Source organism: Pseudophryne corroboree, chromosome 1 (assembly GCF_028390025.1).
Source record: "Pseudophryne corroboree isolate aPseCor3 chromosome 1, aPseCor3.hap2, whole genome shotgun sequence".
Taxonomy (NCBI): Eukaryota; Metazoa; Chordata; class Amphibia; order Anura; family Myobatrachidae; genus Pseudophryne; species Pseudophryne corroboree.
Window position 1 is genome coordinate 6,074,494 of NC_086444.1, and position 12,415 is coordinate 6,086,908.

At 54.5% G+C, this 12,415-nt stretch overlaps 1 protein-coding gene across 1 annotated transcript in view; it reads right to left on the reverse strand.

Annotated features, from left to right (window-relative positions):
- Positions 1-2,235: 2,235 nt before the first annotated feature.
- LOC134916650 (killer cell lectin-like receptor subfamily F member 2) overlaps positions 2,236-12,415 on the reverse strand; it is a 265,368-nt gene continuing 255,188 nt past the window's right edge. Inside the window, exons 9-10 of the mRNA XM_063920621.1 lie at positions 2,657-2,707; positions 2,236-2,458 (exon numbers count right to left, since the gene is read on the reverse strand). Of these exons, the coding sequence (XP_063776691.1) occupies positions 2,353-2,458; positions 2,657-2,707 (157 nt within the window). The 3' untranslated portion in view covers positions 2,236-2,352. The remainder of the gene's footprint in view (positions 2,459-2,656; positions 2,708-12,415) is intronic.

Below are 12,415 nucleotides of genomic sequence, written 5' to 3' on the forward strand. Positions count from 1 at the left end.
ATTGTCACCCCCAGTAATTCCACCACACACCACCCCATAGTAATGTCACACATTGTCACCCCCAGTAATTCCACCACACACCACCCCATAGTAATGTCACACATTGTCACCCCCAGTAATTACATAACACACCCCCATAGTAATGTCACACATTGTCACCTCCAGTAATTCCACCACACACCTCCCCATAGTAATGTCACACATTGTCACCTCCAGTAATTCCACCACACACCTCCCCATAGTAATGTCACACATTGTCACCCCCAGTAATTCCACCACACACCACCCCATAGTAATGTCACACATTGTCACCCCCAGTAATTCCACCACACACCCCCATAGTAATGTCATACATTGTCACCCCCAGTAATTCCACCACACACCACCCCATAGTAATGTCACACATTGTCACCCCCAGTAATTCCACCACACACCACCCTATAGTAATGTCACACATTGTCACCCCCAGTAATTCCACCACACACCGCCCCATAGTAATGTCACACATTGTCACCCCCAGTAATTCCACCACACACCTCCCCATAGTAATGTCACACATTGTCACCCCCAGTAATTCCACCACACACCACCCCATAGTAATGTCACACATTGTCACCCCCAGTAATTCCACCACACACCTCCCCATAGTAATGTCACACATTGTCACCCCCAGTAATTCCACCACACACCGCCCCATAGTAATGTCACACATTGTCACCCCCAGTAATTCCACCACACACCTCCCCATAGTAATGTCACACATTGTCACCCCCAGTAATTCCACTACACACCACCCCATAGTAATGTCACACATTGTCACCCCCAGTAATTCCACCACACACCACCCCATAGTAATGTCACACATTGTCACCTCCAGTAATTCCACCACACACCTCCCCATAGTAATGTCACACATTGTCACCCCCAGTAATTCCACCACACACCACCCCATAGTAATGTCACACATTGTCACCCCCAGTAATTCCACCACACACCGCCCCATAGTAATGTCACACATTGTCACCCCCAGTAATTCCACCACACACCACCCCATAGTAATGTCACACATTGTCACCCCCAGTAATTCCACCACACACCACCCCATAGTAATGTCACACATTGTCACCTCCAGTAATTCCACCACACACCTCCCCATAGTAATGTCACACATTGTCACCCCCAGTAATTCCACCACACACCACCCCATAGTAATGTCACACATTGTCACCCCCAGTAATTCCACCACACACCGCCCCATAGTAATGTCACACATTGTCACTTCCAGTAATTCCACCACACACCGCCCCATAGTAATGTCACACATTGTCACCCCCAGTAATTCCACCACACACCCCATATTAATGTCACACATTGTCACCCCCAGTAATTCCACCACACACCACCCCATAGTAATGTCACACATTGTCACCCCCAGTAATTCCACCACACACTGCCCCATAGTAATGTCACACATTGTCACCCCCAGTAATTCCACCACACACCACCCCATAGTAATGTCACACATTGTCACCCCCAGTAATTCCACCACACACCACCCCATAGTAATGTCACACATTGTCACCTCCAGTAATTCCACCACACACCACCCCATAGTAATGTCACACATTGTCACCTCCAGTAATTCCACCACACACCACCCCATAGTAATGTCACACATTGTCACCCCCAGTAATTCCACCACACACCACCCCATAGTAATGTCACACATTGTCACCTCCAGTAATTCCACCACACACCACCCCATAGTAATGTCACACATTGTCACCCCCAGTAATTCCACCACACACCACCCCATAGTAATGTCACACATTGTCACACCCAGTAATTCCAACACACACCACCCCATAGTAATGTCACACATTGTCACACCCAGTAATTCCAACACACACCACCCCATAGTAATGTCACACATTGTCACCACCAGTAATTCCACCACACACCACCCCATAGTAATGTCACACATTGTCACCCCCAGTAATTCCACCACACACCGCCCCATAGTAATGTCACACATTGTCACCCCCAGTAATTCCACCACACACCACCCCATAGTAATGTCACACATTTCCACCCCCAGTAATTCCACCACCCCATAGTAATGTCACACAGACAAGTGGCATCTCCTGGGCGGAACACATCCGACAAACGCTGAAATCTGCTGCAGTAGAAAGTGGCGGGTGCAGGCAGCGCTACAGAGAGGATCTGGACACTGACTGATAACATACAGTTTAATATGTGGTGACAAATACACAATTATGTCACAGTTATCACTGCTTAGTACATGTCTCCCTATGTCACAGTTACACGCAGGGTCTCTCCTCAGCTGCACAGTCACACCATGTCCCTCTCGCAGATCCAGTGCAGCTCTGTGTAACAGTTCTCCAGCGACAGGCGATGTCCCATCTTGACGCAAGTTCCAGTCCCTTCGCTGACAGACCTAATAGAGAAATAATAACGAGGTAAAAGTGCGTGCTCCCCTCGCTCCCTGCGGAAGTAACCTGGATGTACCGGCGAGGATTTAGGATTTGAGGTGATCCGATTTTGTGAGTTTTAGGCCCATTTACTAATAACCAGTTTTTTGTCTGGATAATTATAATTTCTTGTTGGTGCTATGTGGCAATAATATATAACCTACCGCTGGCGTGTATGGCCACACAGGGACAGGCGATCCACTAGGAGCCACTTCCTGTGATGTGAAAAATAAAGTGATTGCATTAATGATCTATTTACTTTCACTAGCTGCGGGCACTGCGCTACTGCATATGTTTAGTCTTCTGATCACACATGTACTAGTGGTGAGTGCCGGGGATGGGCCCTACAGATCCCTCCCCGGTACTTTCTGTGTCCTGTGGCCCATAAGCTACAATGGCAAACACCATCTGCAAACAGCTGGGGAGGGAGGGTTAGGGTGAGGCTGTGGGGAAGGTTAGACTGTAGGGGTTAGGATGAGGCTGTGGGGAGGGTTAGGGTGAGGCTGTGGGGAGGGTTAGGGTGAGGCTTTGTGGACGGTTAGGGTGATGCTTTGTGGACGGTTAAGGTGCGGCTGTGGGGAGGGTTAGGGTGGAGGCTTTGTGGACGATTAGGGTGAGGCTGTTGGGAGGGTTAGGGTGAGGCTTTGGGGACGGATAGGGTGAGGCTGTGGGGAGGGTTAGTGTGAGGCTTTGGGGACGGATAGGGTGAGGCTGTGGGGAGGGTTAGGGTGAGGCTTTGGGGACGGTTAGGATGAGGCTGTGGGGAGGGTTAGGGTGAGGCTGTGGGGAGGGTTAGGATGAGGCTGTGGGGAGGGTTAGGGTGAGGCTTTGGGGACGGTTAGGATGAGGCTTTGGGGACGGATAGGGTGAGGCTGTGGGGAGGGTTAAGGTGAGGCTTTGGGGAGGGTTAGGGTGAGGCTGTGGGGAGGGTTAGGGAGAGGCTTTGGGGACGGATAGGGTGAGGCTGTGGGGAGGGTTAAGGTGAGGCTGTGGGGAGGGTTTGGGTGAGGCTTTGTGGACGGTTAGGGTGATGCTTTGTGGACGGTTAGGGTGCGGCTGTGGGGAGGGTTAGGGTGGAGGCTTTGTGGACGATTAGGGTGAGGCTGTTGGGAGGGTTAGGGTGAGGCTTTGGGGACGGATAGGGTGAGGCTGTGGGGAGGGTTAAGGTGAGGCTTTGGGGACGGATAGGGTGAGGCTGTGGGGAGGGTTAGGGTGAGGCTTTGGGGACGGATAGGGTGAGGCTGTGGGGAGGGTTAGGGTGAGGCTTTGGGGACGGTTAGGATGAGGCTGTGGGGAGGGCTAGGGTGAGGCTGTGGGGAGGGTTAGGATGAGGCTGTGGGGAGGGTTAGGGTGAGGCTTTGGGGACGGTTAGGATGAGGCTTTGGGGACGGATAGGGTGAGGCTGTGGGGAGGGTTAAGGTGAGGCTTTGGGGAGGGTTAGGGTGAGGCTGTGGGGAGAGTTAGGGTGAGGCTTTGGGGACGGATAGGGTGAGGCTGTGGGGAGGGTTAAGGTGAGGCTGTGGGGAGGGTTTGGGAGAGGCTTTGTGGACGGTTAGGGTGATGCTTTGTGGACGGTTAGGGTGAGGCTGTGGGGAGGGTTAGGGTGGAGGCTTTGTGGACGATTAGGGTGAGGCTGTTGGGAGGGTTAGGGTGAGGCTTTGGGGACGGATAGGGTGAGGCTGTGGGGAGGGTTAAGGTGAGGCTTTGGGGACGGATAGGGTGAGGCTGTGGGGAGTGTTAAGGTGAGGCTTTGGGGACGGATAGGGTGAGGCTGTGGGGAGGGTTAGGGTGAGGCTTTGGGGACGGATAGGGTGAGGCTGTGGGGAGGGTTAGGGTGAGGCTTTGGGGACGGTTAGGATGAGGCTGTGGGGAGGGTTAGGGTGAGGCTGTGGGGAGGGTTAGGATGAGGCTGTGGGGAGGGTTAGGGTGAGGCTTTGGGGACGGTTAGGATGAGGCTTTGGGGACGGATAGGGTGAGGCTGTGGGGAGGGTTAAGGTGAGGCTTTGGGGAGGGTTAGGGTGAGGCTGTGGGGAGGGTTAGGGTGAGGCTTTGGGGACGGATAGGGTGAGGCTGTGGGGAGGGTTTAGGTGAGGCTTTGGGGAGGGTTAGGGTGAGGCTGTGGGGAGGGTTAGGGTGAGGCTTTGGGGACGGTTAGGATGAGGCTGTGGGGTGGGTTAGGGTGAGGCTGTGGGGAGGGTTAGGATGAGGCTTTGGGGACGGTTAGGATGAGGCTGTGGGGAGGGTTAGGGTGAGGCTGTGGGGAGGGTTAGGGTGAGGCTGTGGGGAGGGTTAGGGTGAGGCTGTTGGGAGGGTTAGGGTGAGGCTTTAGGGACGGATAGGGTGAGGCTGTGGGGAGGGTTAGGGTGAGGCTGTGGGGAGGGTTAGGGTGAGGCTGTGGAGAGGGTTAGGGTGAGGCTTTGGGGAGGGGTAGGGAGAGGCTGTGGGGAGGGTTAGGGTGAGGCTGTGGGGAGGGTTAGGGTGAGGCTTTGGGGACGGTTAGGATGAGGCTGTGGGGAGGGTTAGGGTGAGGCTGTGGGGAGGGTCAGGGTGAGGCTTTGGGGACGGTTAGGATGAGGCTGTGGGGAGGTTTAGGGTGAGGCTGTGGGGAGGGTTAGGGTGAGGCTTTGTGGATGGTTAGGGTGAGGCTTTGTGGACGGTTAGGGTGAGGCTGTGCGGACGGTTAGGGTGAGGCTGTGGGGAGGGTTAGGGTGAGGCTGTGGGGAGGGTTAGGGTGAGGCTTTGTGGACGGTTAGGGTGAGGCTTTGTGGACGGTTAGGGTGAGGCTGTGGGGAGGGTTAGGGTGAGGCTTTGTGGAAGATTAGGGTGAGGCTGTGGGGATGGTTAGGGTGAGGCTTTGGGGACGGTTAGGGTGAGGCTGTGGGGAGGGTTAGGGTGAGGCTTTGGGGACGGATAGGGTGAGGCTGTGGGGAGGGTTAGGGTGAGGCTTTGGGGACGGTTAGGATGAGGCTGTGGGGAGGGTTAGGGTGAGGCTGTGGGGAGGGTTAGGATGAGGCTGTGGGGAGGGTTAGGGTGAGGCTTTGGGGACGGTTAGGATGAGGCTTTGGGGACGGATAGGGTGAGGCTGTGGGGAGGGTTAAGGTGAGGCTTTGGGGAGGGTTAGGGTGAGGCTGTGGGGAGGGTTAGGGTGAGGCTTTGGGGACGGATAGGGTGAGGCTGTGGGGAGGGTTTAGGTGAGGCTTTGGGGAGGGTTAGGGTGAGGCTGTGGGGAGGGTTAGGGTGAGGCTTTGGGGACGGTTAGGATGAGGCTGTGGGGTGGGTTAGGGTGAGGCTGTGGGGAGGGTTAGGATGAGGCTTTGGGGACGGTTAGGATGTGGCTGTGGGGAGGGTTAGGGTGAGGCTGTGGGGAGGGTTAGGGTGAGGCTGTGGGGAGGGTTAGGGTGAGGCTGTTGGGAGGGTTAGGGTGAGGCTTTAGGGACGGATAGGGTGAGGCTGTGGGGAGGGTTAGGGTGAGGCTGTGGGGAGGGTTAGGGTGAGGCTGTGGAGAGGGTTAGGGTGAGGCTTTGGGGAGGGGTAGGGAGAGGCTGTGGGGAGGGTTAGGGTGAGGCTGTGGGGAGGGTTAGGGTGAGGCTTTGGGGACGGTTAGGATGAGGCTGTGGGGAGGGTTAGGGTGAGGCTGTGGGGAGGGTCAGGGTGAGGCTTTGGGGACGGTTAGGATGAGGCTGTGGGGAGGTTTAGGGTGAGGCTGTGGGGAGGGTTAGGGTGAGGCTTTATGGATGGTTAGGGTGAGGCTTTGTGGACGGTTAGGGTGAGGCTGTGGGGAGGGTTAGGGTGAGGCTTTGTGGACGATTAGGGTGAGGCTGTGGGGACGGTTAGGGTGAGGCTTTGGGGATGGTTAGGGTGAGGCTGTGGGGACGGTTAGGGTGAGGCTGTGGGGAGGGTTGGGGTGAGGCTGTGGGGAGGGTTAGGGTGAGGCTTTGTGGACGGTTAGGGTGAGGCTTTGTGGACGGTTAGGGTGAGGCTGTGGGGAGGGTTAGGGTGAGGCTTTGTGGAAGATTAGGGTGAGGCTGTGGGGACGGTTAGGGTGAGGCTTTGGGGACGGTTAGGGTGAGGCTGTGGGGAGGGTTAAGGTGAGGCTTTGGGGAGGGTTAGGGTGAGGCTGTGGGGAGGGTTAGGGTGAGGCTTTGGGGACGGTTAGGATGAGGCTGTGGGGAGGGTTAGGGTGAGGCTGTGGGGAGGGTTAGGGTGAGGCTGTTGGGAGGGTTAGGGTGAGGCTTTAGGGACGGATAGGGTGAGGCTGTGGGGACGGTTAGGGTGAGGCTGTGGGGAGGGTTAGGGTGAGGCTGTTGGGAGGGTTAGGGTGAGGCTTTAGGGACGGATAGGGTGAGGCTGTGGGGAGGGTTAGGGTGAGGCTGTGGGGAGGGTTAGGGTGAGGCTGTGGAGAGGGTTAGGGTGAGGCGTTGGGGACGGTTAGGATGAGGCTGTGGGGAGGTTTAGGGTGAGGCTGTGGGGAGGGTTAGGGTGAGGCTTTGTGGATGGTTAGGGTGAGGCTTTGTGGACGGTTAGGGTGAGGCTGTGGGGAGGGTTAGGGTGAGGCTTTGTGGACGATTAGGGTGAGGCTGTGGGGACGGTTAGGGTGAGGCTTTGGGGATGGTTAGGGTGAGGCTGTGGGGACGGTTAGGGTGAGGCTGTGGGGAGGGTTGGGGTGAGGCTGTGGGGAGGGTTAGGGTGAGGCTTTGTGGACGGTTAGGGTGAGGCTTTGTGGACGGTTAGGGTGAGGCTGTGGGGAGGGTTAGGGTGAGGCTTTGTGGACGATTAGGGTGAGGCTGTGGGGACGGTTAGGGTGAGGCTTTGGGGACGGATAGGGTGAGGCTGTGGGGAGGGTTAAGGTGAGGCTTTGGGGAGGGTTAGGGTGAGGCTGTGGGGAGGGTTAGGGTGAGGCTGTGGGGAGGGTTAGGGTGAGGCTGTTGGGAGGGTTAGGGTGAGGCTTTAGGGACGGATAGGGTGAGGCTGTGGGGAGGGTTAGGGTGAGGCTGTGGGGAGGGTTAGGGTGAGGCTGTTGGGAGGGTTAGGGTGAGGCTTTAGGGACGGATAGGGTGAGGCTGTGGGGAGGGTTAGGGTGAGGCTGTGGGGAGGGTTAGGGTGAGGCTGTTGGGAGGGTTAGGGTGAGGCTTTAGGGACGGATAGGGTGAGGCTGTGGGGAGGGTTAGGGTGAGGCTGTGGGGAGGGTTAGGGTGAGGCTGTGGAGAGGGTTAGGGTGAGGCTTTAGGGAGGGTTAGGGAGAGGCTGTGGGGAGGGTTAGGGTGAGTCTGTGGGGAGGGTTAGGATCAGGGCCGTCTTTTCATATGGGCTCAATGGGCTCTTGCCCAAGGGCCCCAGGAGTGTAAGGGCCCTAGGCTGATAGCTGAGGGTCCCGTCTTTCCAGGGGTACCAGATTTTTGAAAATCGGCCCTAGGGAACCGGAGATATCCAACTTCAAAGCAGTGGTCCCCATCCAAGCCTGTTAATTGTCTTCCCAGCCAGATATCTCGGGTTATGTCTGACTTAGAGTATTTCTGAGGGTATAATTCAAAAGCCGAGACTCTCCCCTTTCAGTGGACACTGGCAGCTTGTCTATACTATGCCCAGAGCCAAAGATACCATCCTTCCAGCAGATGGTCCCTGCTCCATCTCCACGCACCTGGTATGCAGTTTTATATATTCGTTGGTGAATTGCTCTGGCTCCTGAACTCTGATCTCCAAGTCCCCAGTACCTCCTGTAAGGTGGGACTCTCTAGTTTTTTATCCTGTTAAAGCTAAGAAATCTATTTCCAGAGAACTGGAGATATCTGCAGTAAAGCAAGCTGCCCTCGCACCAGAAAATGATGACTATTAAGACCACTCCACTATCCACCCCTCCCCTGTGTATTAAACACCTCCAACCACCCTGGAAGTCATGTACCGGGGCCCCTCCATTTCGCACAATGTCCCCTTCTACAGTTTAGTGTTCTCCTTCCTGCCCCATTTGTGCAGTAAAGGAGTAATTAGCAGAAATGATTTCTCCAGGTCCTACGTGCTGAGCGAAAGATAGAACATCCCATACCCCCCGCGGGACATCAAAGCTGCCGCTGATAGCACCCCCCCACCCCTACCGCTGATGGGTGGGTAGGGGCCCCAGTGCATTGCTGTGCCCAGGGGCCTACACTGCTGTTAAGACGGCTCTGGTTAGGATGAGGCTGTGGGGAGGGTTAGGGTGAGGCTGTGGGGAGGGTTAGGGTGAGGCTTTGGGGACGGTTAGGATGAGGCTGTGGGGAGGTTTAGGGTGAGGCTGTGGGGAGGGTTAGGGTGAGGCTTTGTGGATGGTTAGGGTGAGGCTTTGTGGACGGTTAGGGTGAGGCTGTGGGGAGGGTTAGGGTGAGGCTTTGTGGACGATTAGGGTGAGGCTGTGGGGACGGTTAGGGTGAGGCTTTGGGGACGGTTAGGGTGAGGCTTTGGGGATGGTTAGGGTGAGGCTGTGGAGACGGTTAGGGTGAGGCTGTGGGAGGGTTGGGGTGAGGCTGTGGGGAGGGTTAGGGTGAGGTTTTGTGGACGGTTAGGGTGAGGCTTTGTGGATGGTTAGGGTGAGGCTGTGGGGAGGGTTAGGGTGAGGCTTTGTGGACGGTTAGGGTGAGGCTTTGTGGATGGTTAGGGTGAGGCTGTGGGGAGGGTTAGGGTGAGGCTTTGTGGACGATTAGGGTGAGGCTGTGGGGACGGTTAGGGTGAGGCTTTGGGGACGGTTAGGGTGAGGCTGTGGGGACGGTTAGGGTGAGGCTGTGGGGAGGGTTGGGGTGAGGCTGTGGGGAGGGTTAGGGTGAGGCTTTGTGGATGGTTAGGGTGAGGCTTTGTGGATGGTTAGGGTGAGGCTGTGGGGAGGGTTAGGGTGAGGCTTTGTGGACGGTTAGGGTGAGGCTTTGTGGATGGTTAGGGTGAGGCTGTGGGGAGGGTTAGGGTGAGGCTTTGTGGTCGATTAGGGTGAGGCTGTGGGGACGGTTAGGGTGAGGCTTTGGGGATGGTTAGGGTGAGGCTGTGGGGACGGTTAGGGTGAGGTTGTGGGGAGGGTTGGGGTGAGGCTTTGTGGACGGTTAGACTGTGGGATAGAGAGAGTTAGGGCTAGACTGCGGCAATTAGGGTGAGGCTGTGGGGGGAGGGTTAGGGTGAGGCTGTGCAGAAGGAGGGTTAGGGTTAGACTCAGGGGCATCTCTAGAGAGGAGGAGACCCGTGTGCAGACTCCGTGTGTGGGCCCCCTCCTCTCCCGTAACTGTCACGCCGCTGCTAGTGCTCTGAGCGCTGTAGACTCTGGCACTGTGCCAGAGTCTCTAGTGGTCAGTGTGCTAGCAGCGGCGCGGCGGCTATGGGAGAGGAGGGGGCCCACACACGATCAGCGATGGACTCTGGGATGGTAAGTATAGGAGAAATGGGTGCCGTGTCTGCGGTGTGGGCCCCCTCTGGACTGCACTGCACACACTGCACCCATTATAGAAACGCCAATGGTTAGACTGTGGGATAGAGAGGGTTAGGGATAGAATGCGGGGGGTTAGGGTGAGGCTGTGGGGGGAGGGTTAGGGTGAGGCTGTGGCGGGAGGGTTAGGGTTAGGCTGTGGGGGGAGGGTTAGGGTGAGGCTGTGGGGGGAGGGTTTGGATCAGGCTGCGGGGGGAGGGTAACAGTTAGACCAGAGATTTTCAACCTTTTACAACTCGCGGCACACTGAACACGATTAAATATTGCCAAGGCACATTCACATATAATGGTGATGCATGGTGCAGTGTCCTAGAATGTCATGTCGCAGCTTCTCCATAGGTAAAGCCTGAGCCACATCTGAGAAAGCCAGAAGAGCCCAACACTGCCCGGGCCCAAAATTAGACCTGGCTCTGCAACCACTAAACCCACCAGTATTGATCCTTCCAGGGCCTCAGTAGCGGCAAAACTCTGACGGTCCTGGCTGTGCTTCTATGGCGGCACACCTGGGGACTGCTCAGGACACACTAGTGTGCCACGGCACAGTGGTTGTAAAAAAATGGGTTATGTTGTGGGGAGGGAGGGTTATGCTGTGGGATAGAGAGGGTTAGGGTTATACTGTGGGATAGAGAGGGTTAGGGTTATACTGTGGGATAGAGAGGGTTAGGGTTATACTGTGGGTTAGAGAGGGTTAGGGTTATACTGTGGGATAGAGAGGGTTAGGGTTATACTGTGGGATAGAGATGGTTAGGGTTATACTGTGGGATAGAGAGGGTTAGGGTTATACTGTGGGATAGAGAGGGTTAGGGTTATACTGTGGGATAGAGATGGTTAGGGTTATACTGTGGGATAGAGAGGGTTAGGGTTATACTGTGGGATAGAGAGGGTTAGGGTTATACTGTGGGATAGAGAGGGTTAGAGTTATACTGTGGGATAGAGAGGGTTAGGGTTATACTGTGGGATAGAGAGGGTTAGGGTTATACTGTGGGATAGAGAGGGTTAGGGTTATACTGTGGGATAGAGAGGGTTAGGGTTATACTGTGGGATAGAGATGGTTAGGGTTATACTGTGGGATAGAGAGGGTTAGGGTTATACTGTGGGATAAAGATGGTTAGGGTTATACTGTGGGATAGAGATGGTTAGGGTTATACTGTGGGATAGAGAGGGTTAGGGTTATACTGTGGGATAGAGAGGGTTAGAGTTATACTGAGGGATAGAGAGGGTTAGGGTTATACTGTGGGATAGAGAGGGTTAGGGTTATACTGTGGGATAGAGAGGGTTAGGGTTATACTGTGGGATAGAGAGGGTTAGGGTTATACTGTGGGATAGAGAGGGTTAGGGTTATACTGTGGGATAGAGAGGGTTAGGGTTATACTGTGGGATAGAGATGGTTAGGGTTATACTGTGGGATAGAGAGGGTTAGGGTTATACTGTGGGATAGAGAGGGTTAGGGTTATACTGTGGGATAGAGATGGTTAGGGTTATACTGTGGGATAGAGAGGGTTAGGGTTATACTGTGGGATAGAGAGGGTTAGGGTTATACTGTGGGATAGAGAGGGTTAGGGTTATACTGTGGGATAGAGAGGGTTAGGGTTATACTGTGGGATAGAGAGGGTTAGGGTTATACTGTGGGATAGAAAGGGTTAGGGTTATACTGTGGGATAGAGAGGGTTAGGGTTATACTGTGGGATAGAGAGGGTTAGGGTTATACTGTGGGATAGAGAGGGTTAGGGTTATACTGTGGGATAAAGATGGTTAGGGTTATACTGTGGGATAGAGATGGTTAGGGTTATACTGTGGGATAGAGAGGGTTAGGGTTATACTGTGGGATAGAGAGGGTTAGAGTTATACTGAGGGATAGAGAGGGTTAGGGTTATACTGTGGGATAGAGAGGGTTAGGGTTATACTGTGGGATAGAGAGGGTTAGGGTTATACTGTGGGATAGAGAGGGTTAGGGTTATACTGTGGGATAGAGAGGGTTAGGGTTATACTGTGGGATAGAGAGGGTTAGGGTTATACTGTGGGATAGAGATAGTTAGGGTTATACTGTGGGATAGAGATGGTTAGGGTTATACTGTGGGATAGAGAGGGTTAGGGTTATACTATGGGATAGAGATGGTTAGGGTTATACTGTGGGATAGAGATGGTTAGGGTTATACTGTGGGAAAGAGAGGGTTAGGGTTATACTGTGGGATAGAGAGGGTTAGGGTTATACTGTGGGATAGAGAGGGTTAGGGTTATACTGTGGGATAGAGAGGGTTAGGGTTATACTGTGGGATAAAGAGGGTTAGGGTTATACTGTGGGATAGAGAGGGTTAGGGTTATACTGTGGGATAGAGAGGGTTAGAGTTATACTGAGGGATAAAGATGGTTAGGGTTATACTGTGGGATAGAGATGGTTAGGGTTATACTGTGGGATAGAGAGGGTTAGGGTTATACTGTGGGATAGAGAGGGTTAGAGTTATACTGAGGGATAGAGAGGGTTAGGGTT